At 41.7% G+C, this 16,346-nt stretch overlaps 1 protein-coding gene across 1 annotated transcript in view; it reads left to right on the top strand.

Annotated features, from left to right (window-relative positions):
* EFHC2 (EF-hand domain containing 2) overlaps positions 1–16,346 on the top strand; it is an 86,852-nt gene that overhangs the window by 49,732 nt on the left and 20,774 nt on the right. The window contains 3 exon segments of the mRNA XM_030576499.1: positions 5,048–5,213; positions 6,581–6,723; positions 15,274–15,470. Coding sequence (XP_030432359.1) covers positions 5,048–5,213; positions 6,581–6,723; positions 15,274–15,470 — 506 coding nt within the window.

Raw genomic sequence — 16,346 nt, 5'->3', positions numbered from 1 at the left:
AGTTCCCTAATATCTGGATAGAAAATCCTCTGACTCAGGTCTGAGGGTGCTTTAAGCCCAGGCTAGGTTACATTGCTCAGCTGGAGGAATGGGTTAGAGCCCACTTTCAGTTAGGCTAGAACCCACCCACTTTGCAGTGAAGATGTAGACAGAATCACTAATGTTCTGGTAGTCCTCCGATGCCCTTCCCACAATCCCTCCAGACAGACAAGTTCTCCCTCAACTGACTGGGAATGAATCCTACAGCAAAGGAGTATGGGATATACCACCCTCCCATCCCCCCCAGACATGCATGTCCGAAGGCAGAAACAGTGAGGACACATTAAATAGGGTAAGACTTTGCAGTGGGGGCACTCACACTTGGGCACCTAACCCAGGTGCTCAGACCCAGATGCCAGTCATGCAGGTTCACTGTGGAGTGAAGACATACCCATAGAGATGATCCTTCAGTTTCAGGATTGAGGTGCATTGATGCAGCATTGTGGGAGAAAACTGCTGGTGCCTATGGTGTACCTGTCCGTCCATGAATAGTATTTCATTACCAAGGCTTTCAATACCACAGTAAATTCACAATAAAATGTTGGAAGGGAATGTTAGAAGGTCATCATAGTAGGGGGCAACCAGCGAGGAGATGGATAGATGTTGTGTAGGCAGATCATTGGGAGATCACCTGCTGTGTGTGCAAAGTTAGCTATAGATTGAGAAGGCTTCCGAAAATACTGCTATGCTATCACTGGTATTCAGGACTTGAATAAATGGACTTTACTTACTTTATTTTCTGCATTGTCCCTAATGATTTGCAAGAAGTTTTTTGAGAAGAACGTATAAGAACATTGTGTTACTCTGCAGATTGTTACAGCAAGAGACATGTTTACAAATGTTCAAAATACTTCTGCTAAACTGTTTTGGTTACAGATTTTCAGGACTTTAATAGAGATAATATATGAGTTTAGGGATACACATCATTAAATTGTTAGGAATTGGTTCGGAGGGGTCAAAGTTCAAAGAACCACCAAAACGATATTACATAATTACACAGAAGCCCAATCAGAACTGGGCTTTATGGAATGGGAACCTGGGAAGAGCAAAAATGGACATGTCCATACTACACGCAATTGAAAGCGGTGGTATTTTGTTGGAGATCAGGACTTATTAGTTGCTGTATTAAAGCATGGTTGATTAGGTCATGACTGAACACATCTGAAAACAAAGGTGCAAGTGCTGAGTTTCCAAGAGAGTAAACCTAAATTGAGCAATTATCTTTGTCTTGTCCTGTTAGACATTACACAGGTGCACTGTTGGAGTGCTGAAAGATCTTAATCAGTGTTCGATTTGTTATGTAAGCTCCACCTACCAAGATTAAAGCTACCACCCGCAGGTAAGAATAATCAATATTATAAATCTGATTGTTCTTTTTCAGATAGAGAATACATGTGATCACCTTGTAAATTCAACATACAAACTCATGGAGGGGGCTTCCACCCCCTTCCTCAACGTATGCAGAGACTAATGTACATGGTATTTGTTTTTTTAACTAGAGTCGCACAGTAACTCTACACACTACACTGAAAGTGTCTAGAGGGTCAATATTGCCAGAACATAATGTTTATTTTGTCATGTGTTTACTTACATGATGCTACTCTGTTACAGTGATGGTTTTTGGTGTAAATTGAAAATGTCCTAGCTGGAGACTTCTTTTTATGTATTGATTTAGGATTGAGCCTCCAAGCCTAGTTGCGATATAGCATGGAAAGGGCATGTTAACTTCTGAGGGAAATACATTAGCTGCTTTGTTTTTATAGAACTCCTCTTGATTGGTTCAAGAGGAGGCATTAGCTTTTCCATGCAAGAATTATTCTTGACAGGTATCTTGCAATAGAAGTAACTGCTGAAGGAAGGATGGAGAAGGTGCTTCTTGTGTTGAGGACTTTACTTAGAGAATTCTGACATTTGAATTCTTGCTGTACTTTTCAACAACAAATTTGTGTTAGATAAATCTGAATTAAAAGAGTAGGTTGCTGTGATCTTCGTTTATTAGCATGTTCTAAATCACCAGTTCTCAAACTCATTTTGCTGCGACTCCATTCTGACAACAAAAATTACTACATACCCCAGGAAGGGGGACCGAAGCCTGAGCTGCCCAAAGCCTGAGTTCTACTGCCCCAGGCAGGGGGCCTGTAACCTGATCTCCATCGCCCAGGGCTGAAGCCCAGCATGAGCCCCACACCCAGGGCTGAAGCCCTCTGGCTTTGGCTTTGGCCCCAGAAAATCTAATGCCAGCCCTGGCGACCCCATTAAAATGGGGTCGTGACCCACTTTGGGGATGCCGACATAGTTTGAGAACTCCTATTTAAATAGACTGTAGATTGAAAAGCACTTCAGGGAAAGTTTGAATTGGCCCACATTTCACCCTTTTCCTCTACATGTGCCGAAACCAAACCTATAGTACAATAAGGTTGGGGATGTTTCAGATAAAAACTGCATTATTCATTCAATCAGTTTTTCTTCTTGTAGAACTATGTGTAAATTTCACCATTTTCACTGGATACTTTTGTTTTGGTGATGAAAAGGGAAAAAATGGTGAATTAAATCTCTTCCACTCCAGGTAGAAGAGACAAGGCTTGGGAAGAAAAAAAAAACCCCATACTTGTTGTGGTCATTGTTGTACACTGCCTTTCTGAGGCCCTCAGTTCTTTCATGGACCGTGGATGCTGTGACATTCTTCTGGCTGGTGATTTGCCTAGTGCGTTGTACGTTTATTTTCCAACATCTATCAGTATTGCTTCCACGTTAATAAACTTTATTTACAGAGAATATAATCATCAAGACTGTATCTATCTAGGTTCTTATGTTGTCTGTAAGCTTCAATAGCTGTTGCAAGTTGTAATACCAGGAAAAACAGTTCAGGGGAGCAACTATGGCACACGAGAGCAGCAGCTGACACCAGGGCAGCAGGATTTTCGCTAGATATAGGGATCAGGGTGGACCCTATAACAGCTTGTTGAGTTGACAAGCATATGTGAAGAGAGGACAGATTGGTTATTGGTCATGTTCATATGGAGAAAGGGATCATAGTTGTGGAATAGTGCTGATGAGTGAGTCTGGAGCTAAGGCAATATTTAAGAGCAGGGTAGGGGAAAGACTATAAAAGTAAAGCTTCAGAAAATGTGGATGTATTTGGATAGGACTGAATTTATTGGCAACTTGCCAAGACTGACATAAACATTTGAGTTCTTCCAATACAAACATAGAAATTGACAAAAAGCAGAGAAAAATATCACAAGCAAGGAATTTAAATTGTGGAATGATCCCAAGGGATAAAAGTTGAAAAGTGGTTTTTAAAATTTGGTGGTTCTGTTTAGGAATAATATTTCCCTTAATATTGACTGATTTCTTCCAAACATTATAGATCATGGGCAAAATCCTGGTCCCATTGAAATTACGATAGCAGTTTTGCCATTGATTTCAATCAGGCCTGCATTTCACCTTATAAATAGTGAAGTATGCATGATTTAAAGCAGGGATCTCAAACTGAAATTACCACCAGGGCCACATGAGGACTAGTATGTTTGCCTGAGGGCCACATTACTGAAACCTTTTCATACAACAATACAAAAGCATAGTCAAAACTGAAAAAAATGAAGAGTAATATATGTGACAAAGTTCCTTCTCTACGTTGGTGGGTCCTGCGCTTATTGGCACATTTGCTCGCCTCAGAGATTCACCCTGTGGGTCGGGAAACAGCCCAGAGATCTTCCCCTCTGGTAGAGGCCACAGTCCAGGTCAATTCCTCCTGTGTTTGATCAGGAGTTGGGAGGTTTGGGGGGAACCCAGGCCTGCCCTCTACTCCGGGTTCCAGCCCAGGGCCCTGTGGACTGCAGCTGCCTAGAGTGCCTCCTGGTACAGCTGCGTGACAGATACAACTCCCTGGGCTACTTCCCCATGGCCTCCTCCCAACACCTTCTTTGTCCTCACCACTGGACCTTCCTCCTGATGTCTGATAACACTTGTACTTCTCAGTCCTCCAGCAATATTTCCACTCGCTCTCCAGCTTCTTGCACACCTCTTGCTCCCAGTTTCCTTGCACTCTCTTCCTCTTCTCTGGCTCTCTCTGGCCTGAGTGGACGTGAGCCATTTATAGCATCGGAGGGCCTTAATTAGAGTCAGGTGCTTAACTGCCTCACCTGATTCTTAGCAGTTAATGGAGTCAGGTGTTCTCATTAGCCTGGAGCGGCCCTGCTCTGGTTACTCAGGGAACAGAAAATTGCTTATCCAGTGGCCAGTATATCTCCCTTCTACTACTCTGTTGTTCCCAACTGGCCTGGGTCTATCACATATAGTATGGTATTAAAAGTCAATGTATTAACTTTTTAAAAACTGTAATGTGAAGAGGGGTTTTAATAAAATATAACACACCTGTAACTAGTCCTTATGTGGTCAGTAACACTGATGACGATCTACACTACCAGACTATCAACATAGCAGTAATGTCAGGAACTTTTAAAGTAACTATTCATACAAAATACGTTGCCACTTTAATAAACATTTCTCCCAACTACTCACAGCAGAGTCATACATGCTGAACTTCATACCCCAGACTGCTTGTCTAGTCCATGAGGTCCCGCCCCTGCCCTGCCTCTTCCCACCCCTTCCCTGCCCCTATTCCAACCCCTTCCCCAAATCCCCGCCCCAGCCCGCCTCTGTTCCCCTCCTCCCTGGGGTGCCGTGTCCCTGCTCCTTCCCCCTCCCTCCTGGAAAGTCCTAAGTGCTGCCAAACAGCTGTTTGGTGGTGGGAAGTGCTGGGAGGTAGGCGGAGGAGCGGGGACACGACATGCTTGGCAAGTGGGGGTTAGGGGTTGGGGAGGGGAGCTTGGCTGCTAGTGGAGTCGGCGCTTATGGCAGGCTGCATTTTTGAGACCTCTGATATAAAGGGAGAGGTTCTGCCCTGTTACACGAATATATTAATAGACATCTATTCTGAAAATGCAATATCTTTAATAAAATAGCATGATCTGAAAAAAAATCTTACTGTCTTATTTTCTTATAGAGGATTTTACCCCGATTCCATTCAAGGCTCCACCTCCTGCAAAAATAGAAAGGAAGTTTCCACCGTACACTGGATTTGGTTCTGAAGAGGATTCTCTATGCTCCTGCTTGAGCCTTCTTCCTCAACCTCCCCAGAAAGATTTCAAGAAATTCATGGAGAAGGACAGGTATTTTAGTGAAAGATAATCCCAGTCAGTTTTTTAAATTCCTGGTTGCAGGGGAGAGGAGTGTTAAGTGAAATGTCAGGGTTACATGACTTAAGTGTCCAGGTGTATTAGGACTTGGTTAGCAACATTGCAGTTGACATTTCTGTGAACTAGGCAAATACCATCTTCCATGAAGTTAGAGTCTAATCTGATTCCCATTAAAATAAATACAAAGACTTCGTTGACTTCATTTGGCGTTGGATCAGTCTCTGAGGTATGTCTACACTTGGAACTAGGATGTAATTGCCATCTCGAATAGACATACTTGCTCTAGCTCTCATTGAGCTATCATACTAAACCGCAGTAACGTAGCTGTGCTAGCACATGCAGTGGTGAGAGGTGGTTGGGGCTAGCTGCCCCAACTATGACCCAACCAGACCTTGTGGGTACATACTTGGGGTGGTTAGCCTGTACTGCTGCGCCACTCCCCATGTTACCATTGTTCCACTACTATTTGTAGCACGCTAGCTGGATGAGAGTTAGTCTGAGTATATCTACGTGAGCTGGCACTCACACCCCCGGCTCCAAGTGTAGACCATTAAAAAGAATTTCAGAAGATCCACAAATATGATATAACTCCCGTTTGTTTCTCTTGAGATTTCCTGACAGTTCCTTTCTTTGTTGGCTGGTTTTCACGCACAGTTGTACTATAGCAATATGAAAACATTAGCACCTTCTATTTCCATATACAGACTGTGCCATGATTTATGAATCCTGAGTGAAAACCAAAGCTGCATTGCAGAGCTGAGGTCCATTAACCCACATGTAGAGCCTTCAGAAAAGGAGAATGCTTTTAGAAGACTTTATTAAAATTTTAATAATTTATATAACCATGGTACATTTTTTAAATAATACATCTAAATCAATAGATTTATTATTGTTGAGTTCATGCAGTTTTCACATTTTAAAAAATAGCCACGTGGAAAAAGAATCTGATTGGCAAAATTTCCTGGAGAGGGTCCTGACATGTATTTTGATTTGTATTTAGGTTTGAAATTAATACATCTAAAAAATGCTTTTTCACCCAATGAAATTTCTGGAAATAAACTTTGAGCCTGATATGCAATTGAGATTGAATACAAATGCAATCAGAATCTGTAATCAGAGAACCAGTTGTGCCCTGAAAAATAATTCCTTTCTATCTGGCTGATCCTGCTTGGCTTTGTTAACCCCAGCTGAAAATTATTTTTGAAAAAATAGGGAATTTCATTCCATTTCCTGTCCAGACCAAGAATAACACAGTTTATTTCATAAAATGCATTTCCAAGTGATGAAAAGTTTCATCATACTATGTACTGAATTTCTTGCCACTTCTTCTGCCCCCGTAGAAAAGGCCTCGAAAGTAACCTGCTGCGCTTTCTTGCAAAATTTATTACTGATAATCCCATTGACAAGGATCGGCAGTTCATTATTTCTTATTTTCTGAGTGATGACACAATTACAGTGTTTGAGACCCCACAGCGAAATACAGGTAAGAGATGATAATCCTCTGGAAGCAAATCCAAGAGTTCTGCTGCTTTGATTAAAATGTAGTGATCATTAAACCCTATAGCCAAACTCAATCCTAATGGAAGCCTGCACAAATCCTTTTGAATTCAGTCAGATCTACATCTGTTTCTTTCAGGCTTGACTGAGGTTTACTGTTTTACGTTAATAGTAGTTGGCTGTGCTAATTTATAGTCTGTGATACTCACACAGCACTTCACAACATTTAAAGTAATTGGCTCCTAAAGATGGTGGCACATTTTCTATTTGCAAATCTTACCCAGGGGAGCTTGCTTTTGTTATAAATAACATATAGAAACTGTATTGTTGTCATTGATGGTAAATAGGGATAAACCCATAGAAAACCTAACATATTGGAAATCATACAGTAAGTTCTATGTTTTGCAGAATCAATATTATTATGCTAGCTACTGTATATGTTTTCCAGTATATAGAGGCACAGTATAAAAGCAAAATCATTGTAATCTAATATACATAACAATATCTTAAACAATACACAGTTTATTGGCATTTGAAGGGTAAATTTGGTCTTGTGCCAGGAGCTGTCTTAGTGACCTGCTAGAGTGACATTGATTTGAATTCCAGGAGACAGCTCATCCAGCCTTTCTAGTGATGAATGATCTGTGCTTCAAGTTCTTGTCCATATGTGTTTCACTGTTGGTGAGCATGCATCCAGTACAATTAAGTCCAGATACTTTGGGCCAGCAATGTTCTTTGGGGACCATGCCTGTGCCTCTGAGGACCAAAAGGGCAGGGCAACCCTACCCTTCATTTCCTTCTCCCTTCCTCTGGGTATGGGTTGGAACTTGCAGTGTCCAAGCTTCTTAGCTCATTATGTGGCCTATTCTTTGCCAGGTAAATAGTTCTGGATAGTTAGGTACTTAATAGTTAGTTAGTTAATAATGTTATTGTTACAGATTTTTTATAGTAATTCCTTTCTTCCTTTTAGAAGGAAATTCACTTTTTTGTTTTCCCATGAGTTAGCTCTGGAACTGAGATCAGTCATAATGGCTGAGCAGAAATCTCCAGGCTTAAAAAATTCCTCTTCCTGCGAGGCGGTAGTGTCTTCCAATGATGTGCACACTAGATGCTTGCTGGGTTTGGGTGAGGTGCACATAACAGAATCATGTACTACATATAAATCAGTTTCAATGAGACCCCAAAGAGCCAGGGAGTCTCCTCTGAAAATATTCTCCCTGGAGAGGTCAGTGCATCCCTTTCCAAACCCCGAGACACCGGGAGCAGCAGTTTCTTAACACTCATCATCTAAAAGTGCTCTGGCTGCCACCTTAACTCCTGGAGTGAAAGTGGGAGCAGAAGCAACCAAACTAGGGAATGCTGCACTGGGGGTGGGAGAAAATGGGGCCTCATGGGTGATCTCTCACCTCAGCAACTCCTTGAACCCTGAACTGTGCAAGATAGACTTCCCCCTACTCTGGACATACTAGGACCCAGGTGGTGCCTCCCCTTTTCCCTTGTCATGTGGCCTAGCTGGCCAGAGTCTCCAGCTGGCTGGGGCAGAAATGGCCAAAGCAGGGACCTCTGGACATTCAGAGAATTTTTCTACAGTTTAACTGGACTTTCCTCGCCCTGGTTTGATTGGCTGTTTGTTCCAACACACCCCTCTCCCTCCTTCCCATTTTTTTTCACCTCAGCTTCACTCCACATTTGTCCCTCTTATCCTGTCTCCCTCATGCCCTGCCCTTCAGTGTCCCCTCTCCCTTCCCTTTTCTTTCCGTTTAACCAATCCCTTCCTAAGTAAATCTATACCCTAACACCCCCACAAAAAAAACAAAACTTGTGGAATTAGCTTAATGTTAGCTGCCATCACACTTTTCGCTCTGCCATTGTTCGCGACTCCTTCTTACATCCTCTGTCTTGTCTATTTAGACTGTAAGCTCTTTGGGGCTAGGACCACTTACTGCTCTGGTTTGTGCAGTGTCTTGGAAAGAGGGGTCCATTCTTTGTTGGCCATTAGACACTTCAATATTTTATTTATTTATTTATTACTGTAGCACCTAGAAACCTCCGTCATAGACCAAGAGCTGATTGTGGTAGACACTGTTCAAAATAAACATGATTAATAATTAATAATAAGAGCTGCTCCTAAAGATCCATCTTTCTAGTTTGGTAAAATCTCAGGGTACAGAGGGAGGAAAGATCACTGGACCCGCAAAGGAAAGAGATCTCTGTCCTCTTCTTCAAGGAACCATAAATCCTCTCGAGCTTCAGAAGAAAAAGCACCCAGTCTGGCACTGTTCACTATGCCTCACTTGGTAACGCTGAAATCTCTCAGTACAGACCTCTCAGCATTGAGGCCCTGATGTCTCTCATACTAATAACCTTGGCACTATGACCATCTACTCACCTGTCTTTGATACCAACATAATTGATATCGAAATCTTATACAGCATTGAAAGACCTACTGGTCTCTTCAGTGCTGGACTCTCCACTGTTAGCAGTGATGGAACTACCTCCTCCAGCACTGACTGCTGCTCTGATACTTGTACCAGGTACATCAGTGGTACCAACCAGAGCACGGACTAAAGGTGCTCCTAGCACACCAGCTGCTACAGCTCCTTCTCTCCAGGAGGACTATATATTCTCCTCCTCAGGCTCTGCAGGCAGTAGGGAGGTTGGCCCAGTTTGTTCTCCAGAGTCTAGATATTCAGGCAGCACACCATGGAGAGGGAGTCAAGGGTTGAGTTCTATTACCCTCAGCGTAGAAGCTGAAAGAGGGATAGAATTCTCTGGTATCCTCTCCCTTGGCTACCTGGGTCTTGTGCTTAACAGTACCTTTGTCTGTATTGGGCTCTGGGAGGAAAGCATCAGGCTAGAAGGCCAGTGCCTGCCTCCCAATCCAGGATTAGATCCCCTTCTTCACCTCCACCAACCCAATCTGCTCCACTCCCAGCTGAACAGACATTCATGGTTCCAGTGAGGAAGCCCAAGTAGACGCCATCCTAACCCAGTTTCACATATTCTCATCATCCCAGTATGAAACAGTAGTTCCTGAGTCATTTACCTCAACCCCAGAGGGCTATAAGATGTTCCAGGACTAGTTATGCAGAATATCTGACACACTGGAGATTCCAGCTGAAGCAGTACAGGAAAAATCGCAGAAGCTTCTGGACATCCTACACAGGTCCATACTTGGATCTCTTGCAGTGCCCATCAAAAATGGACATCTTGAATCAGCTAAATTGCTCTGGGAGACACTTGCCTCTTTGGAATCAGCATCAAAGAGCTCATATCATCATTGCCACCTAGTGTCTTCCCAGGGTATTGAGCAATTTTATACGCAATGGCTGGCATCATGGGTGGTTCTTGTGGTGAATGAGAGAGATCACATGGAAGGCAACACAAAGCAACATGAAAAGACAAGGAACCCAAAAAGTTAGATTTATTTGGATGAGGAAAAGTACTCTACATCAAGCCTGCAAATGAGAATCATAAACTACCAAGCCTGGTTGGCAAAATACAGTTATTTAAAGTGGGATTACATGGCTAAATGTGCAGGCAGGCTTTTTTAAGACAGTAGAGAAGAATTTAAGTTGCTCAGTGCTGAAGGTGATGTTATGCATATCACTCCAAGCAGCCTGTGATGCTGTAGGTATAGCTTCTAGATCTTTGGTAAACTCATTTCTGTAAGTTTGAGTGGTAGCCGTGTTAGTCTGTATCAGCAAAAACAATGAGGAGTCCTGGTGGCCCCTTAGAGACTAACAGATTTATTTTGCGATCAGCTTTTGTGGACTAGAACCCACTTCATCAGATGTCTGAGACAATTCTGGTACTTTACACCTAAAGAATCTCTCCATCCAACCTCCAATACAATTGCCTCTCCAGGCTGATGTAATGTCTCAGGCACTATGAGATTCTCCATCTGGATCCACATTCCCTGCACTTTATGGCATGGGTGCTGGCTAGCTGACCTGCGTGGAAAGATCCTATTACCCTGAAGTACAAAACATCTTAATCTACAGTAGAAAAGATTCTACAAGGCATACTTATGCTGCTAAGTGGAAGAGATTCATAATCTGGGTGCAGCAAATTCCAGACATGCTGGACTGCTGTCTTTCTTTAAAGGACTCTGGACTGTCAGTGAGTTCCCAGAGGGTTCACCTAGCAGCCATCTCAGTTTTCCACCCTCCTCTTCAGTGATATTTTACATTTTCACACCCTACGGTAGCTAGCTTTGTATATCCTCAGTCAGAGAACCTCTTCCCTCCTTGGGATCTAAATATTGGACTGATTGGGGCTATTGGGCCCACCTTCTGGGTCAATGGCCATATGTTTTCTCTCTTTCCACTTTTTTATTAAAACAACTTTTCTGTGGCAGTAACACTGTCCCGAAGGGTTGAGGAGATACAAACACTTGATGGCAAGGCCCCCTATAAAGACAGGGTGCCAGTAAAACCGCACCTTAAATTTTTACGGAAAGTGGTGTCTGTCTTTCACTTAATTCAGGTCATCCCTTGACCTGTTTCCCCTGCCTGCCCAAAAAAAAAATCCACGTTCAAATAAAGGTGAGGTGAAATGGCACACTTTACAGAAGTTCTTAGAGTGCTCTCCTTCTGTGTAGATAGGACTAAGCCATTCAGGGTATCCCCAAGATTATTGATATTTTATGCAGACAGGGTTAAAGGACAAGCCCTTCCAACACAGGTGTTCTAACTGGATCTCTGCTTGGATCACGTGATGTGATGAATTAGCTAACATACTCTCATAGGGGGGTCTAACATCTCAGTCTACCAGAGCACAAACATCCTCTGTTGCTTCTTTGATAAATGTTCCCATACTTGGAGATACTAGGGTAGCTACTTTGGGCTCAGTACACACATTCACCCAGCATTACTCCATAGTGGAAGCATGAAGATCTGATGCTAATTTTGGTAGGACTCACCTACAATCATTGACAAAGAGTCCTGTGGCACCTTATAGACTAACAGACGTATTGGAGCATAAGCTTTCGTGGGTAAATACCCACTTCGTCAGACGCATTGGTTAGGTAGACTCCTAGCATCCACCTCCTGCAATCTAGGTCATTGCCTGTGAGTTACCAACAGTGAAATGTTTATGGACCAGCTCTCAGAGAAGAAGAAATTGCTGCTTGTACCTTACAGTAATTAGTTCTTCAAGATGTGTTGTCCATATATGTTCCATGAGTGCTGCCACCGCCCCCCCCCCCCCCGGCGTAGAGGCAAAAATTGAGTGTAGAAAGGCGCTCCACCTGTGTTCCATAGCCTCTAGCTTTCATTCTTCACTGTTCCAGCCTACATATTAGATCCATAACTAGTTATAATGGAACTGTCTATAGAAACAGTTGCTTCCATATATGTTATATCAATAGAGGGAGGATGCTGGTACAAATCCTGCAGGGTGGAACATCTATCAGTGTCTTTCCATTCCCTTGGATTTTGCTTATTTTACATAGTATACAATACATAATGCATACACAAACCCTTTATCCATACTGATGCTTCCAGTTGCTGCTGCTGCTGTTATTGAACAACAAAAGGGAAAAGGAGGGATGCAGGGACATAGAAATACACAGAGTAAAGTTAAGGGTTTGTTTGGGTACTACATTACCTATTGTAGTACTTCCTGGGTGGTCTTTTTTGTTTTGTTAATTACCTTAAATAATTGTTTTAATGGAATTTGCGGATTGTTGTTTGAGGGATTGTGAAAAGCAGCGGGTTTTGAGAAGATATATAGTAAGGGAGATTACTTGGCCTACCAGACCAGTGAGACCATTTCAGGCTCGGAGGCCAGCACTCAGGAGAGCACAGGCACTTGTGTGAGAAGGGAACAAAAGGGGATCAGTCATTGGCAGAGAGAGAGTCAGCATAAAGGTAGTAGCTCAGATCGAGTGGATGAGGTTACCCAGGCATAAAGTGCAGAGGAAGAAGAGGAGGGGGCCAAAGACAGAATTTGGATGTAAAGAGGGGGTAAAGAGGAGGCGACGCCTCCAGAGGAAATACTGAAGGGAGCACTCCAAATCAAGTATCTGATAGTCAAATAAAAGTACATGAGTTCAGAAAGGCGAAGTAGAAGAGAGTTAAGAAGGATGATATGGTTAACAGTGTTGAAGGTAGTAGACAGGTCAAGCAGAGTGAGCATGGAGAGATCAAGGAGGATGAGACTGAAGAAGAGAGATTTGGACTTGGCCAAGAAAAGCTAATTGGCGACTGACTCAGTGAGAGAAGTCTCTGTGGAACAGAGGAGTGAAAGGAAGTACAAGCAACAGGAGGACTTAGGATGTGAAAGGGGTTATGGAGACAGGGTAGCAGTTGGAAAGGTGGGAGAAACTGAGGAAGATTTATTTTTCAAAATGCAGAGAAGTAGATATGTTTGAAGGCTGAGAAAAAGGAGCTAGCTGAGAGAATCAAGATTAAGAATGAGAGAAGAGGGGTGGCAGAGGTCACAGATGGGAGGGTACAAGGGATAAGGGCAAAGGGACAGGGATTGGAGGAGGAGAGTGGGTACTTTGGCATAGGGAGCGAGGTGGGACTGGAATGGGTCTAAGTAGGGGAAAATAATAATGACCTCAGAACAGATGGGAATCGGCAGTAACAGTAAATTTGTTTTTTTTTTGGTTGTTTTTTTAGTGATCATCCCTCTTTTACTCAGATTCAAAATGCTTATTATTCCTATTTTAATTTTAGAAATTGATGTTAATAGGCAAATTAAACTATTTGGAGTTGCAAAACGAACACTACAACCTTAACATTGTTCTCATTTTTCTCAGGACAGCATCCTGAAAATCAGAGGAGGAGAAGCAACTCATTATTAATATTTTGCAAATTAGATTAGAAATTTACTTTTTTTGGACATTTTGAAACTTCTGTTGAAAATGGGGGCAAAATCTGAGACCTATGGCTCCCCATATAGGAGACTATAACCCATTTTTCACCTTGTGTTAATACTAATCTAACAGCTGTACAAACACCTGCAAGGACTGCTCTGATCTCAGTGGAGGACTTTTTTGTTGGTGTTTATTTTGTCTGCTTCTTGCAGATTTCCATTGAAATTGCTCATCTGATCTCAACCTAAGGTCCTTAACCTAGCAGTGTTCCTTATTGTTATTTTAATTTTTCTTTGCAATACTAGAAAAGTGCTACTTTTAAACATTAGAAAAACACATTAAGGTAAATTTCTAATTTAAACCCAGAGAAGGAGGGAAGTGCAATCAGGGCTGAAATTCCAATCTGATGGTGGCCAGTTGTGCTTATGTATTGCATACATCTTCTAAAACTGTATGATCTAAAGTATCGTATGTGCTGCTATACCTAGGTGAAAAGGAATGTGTTAAGTTCAGAGTTCTATCCTTAACTTTGAATTTTCATGCTTTTTTTGGGTTTAAGCTAGACCCTGATCATTACCTTAATGTATTTTTTCTATCACTTTTATGAAGTTAGTGGAGCAATTAAGTAAGATATCTGATCCAAACTCTTGTTTAATAAGTAGTTGGGTTTCACATTCACTTACAGTTTTGACTATAAATGGCATTTTATTACACTGTCCATCAGCTTTTTATTGGATTTACATCACTACAGAATATGTAAGACATCATAAAAAGTTACAAAAGTATGCTTTTTGGCTTTTGGTTTGAAAGGTTAGATATAAACAGGAAATGAAGCCCAGGCACTGCAGAACTGGCGTAGTGCACATTTAACGTAGTAATATATCTTGATAAAACATAACACTTGACAAACTGTTTTCTAGAATTTGGTAAATGTGATGCAGATTTGCTGGGCATTGCAAAACTATAGCAAATCAATTCAAAAGAAAGCCTATTCCTTCTAGTATTTTACATGCTAGTCACTTTAGCTTTGCAAACAATGGTACCCATTCTGCCCTACTTGCACTTGTACTTGGCACTTAAATGTCATTTACATTTTAAGATCCCCCTATAGTATAAATCTCACAGTGTACTTCAACCACATGCTCGGTTCCCATGATGTGTATAAAATCATTATATATGAAAACAAAATTACCATGAGGAGGTCAAGTTTACAAAGGAAAACAGATCAGAATTAAGTTGCATTGGAAGAACTATCTGGGAAAGCTAGAGCTATCTCAGTCCTGTGTTTTTTCACATTCATAAGCTCTTAAAAAGAAGTTGGAATAATGGTAAACCAAAAATTGAGTATATATGACTAGGACTTTCTCCTTATCCAAAGCTGTATTTGGCTTTAGCTGTTCAAGTGCAATTGCTTGTGTTGTATCCCTCCCAAGGATCCCAATGCTGATGTCTGGGTTGTGGAAACCATGAGAAGAGGCAAACTTCTGTCACATTTTTATGAAAAAAGGAAGGTGTTGGCAGGCATTATAAGGATCACATGTGAGGGAATGTGCACAGTGTAATTGTTGCTGTGGGCACTGATACAGATGGCCCTTTCAGGAATGAGAGGGAGAGAGAGGGAGTATGGGAGATGAAACGTGAAGATGAAAACTAATATTTAAAAACAAAATAGCAAAGTACAGCTAATTATTTACAATTCTGTTCCTCCAGGGATACTTGGTGGGAAGTTCCTGGAAAGAAGTCGTATTAAGAAGCCTGGGCAGGAGCTTTTTAAGAGTGAGATATCTGAGTACTTCAAAGCTCAGGATCTGTTTGTTGGAGCCAAAGTTTGTTTCCATGGTCACAACTTTCTTTTGGTGGATGCTGATGAGTATGCTTTCAGTTATATGGAGAAGCATGCAGATGAGGTGAATTGAGCTTTTGCTATTTTATTTTGCCTTTCAGGACTGTGCATTGAGTATCTTATCTATATAATTTTCTCAGAACCAAGTTTACCATGTTTCTTCACACTAAAATGTGTACCAAACTATCATTATTTAATTATTTATCTTAACAATTTGATCATTTCACTGCCCCCCTCTCTGTATTTGTGTGTATATATATATATATAATCTCTGATCATGTGCTTTGTCACAAATATCACATATTCCCTTCACAGCTGGGGATTCAAGATCTCAGTTGCATTGAGTTTGATGATCTGCTGAGACTGGCATTGTTTTCAAAAAGGAAAGCAATAATTAGCAGAGGGAGGGGAAAAACTGATGATACGTACTTTTATCGTGCCAGTTAATTTATACGTGGTCCTGGTAACAGAGTCGATGTTAACCAAAGCCACACAGGTATGTCATAGTTGTTCTGGCTGCATCTTCCCACAGCAGTTGTCACATGAGGCACTGGCAGAAACAGTAACTTGGAGGAGACGATAAAAACAAGCTGCTATAAAGAATTGCAGAGTATTATGGGTGGACTACTGGTCTGGGTATGCTGTGCAGAAGCATACACTTAGGGAGATTATGATGAAATAATTATAACTGTAGGTGTACATATTTGGGAAGTCTTTTCTCTGAAGTGTTGAAAATATTATTCTGAAATTATTTAAAAATGCATTTGAAGAATATGTAAAATCAACTCCTGAGTTCTAACCCCTGCTCTGCCATACTCACCTTGAGCAACTTGCTTAGGGCCAGATTGTGCCCTGAGGCACAGTTCTGTGCAGAGTATAAGTTGCATTGCTTGTGGTGGATCACCAGAAGGAAACGTGTCTCAGACTCAGTGTGTCTGAG

The sequence above is a fragment of the Gopherus evgoodei genome, chromosome 1 (genome assembly GCF_007399415.2).
Source record: "Gopherus evgoodei ecotype Sinaloan lineage chromosome 1, rGopEvg1_v1.p, whole genome shotgun sequence".
In the NCBI taxonomy this organism is placed as follows: domain Eukaryota; kingdom Metazoa; phylum Chordata; order Testudines; family Testudinidae; genus Gopherus; species Gopherus evgoodei.
This window is presented reverse-complemented; position numbering and strand designations above follow the sequence as displayed.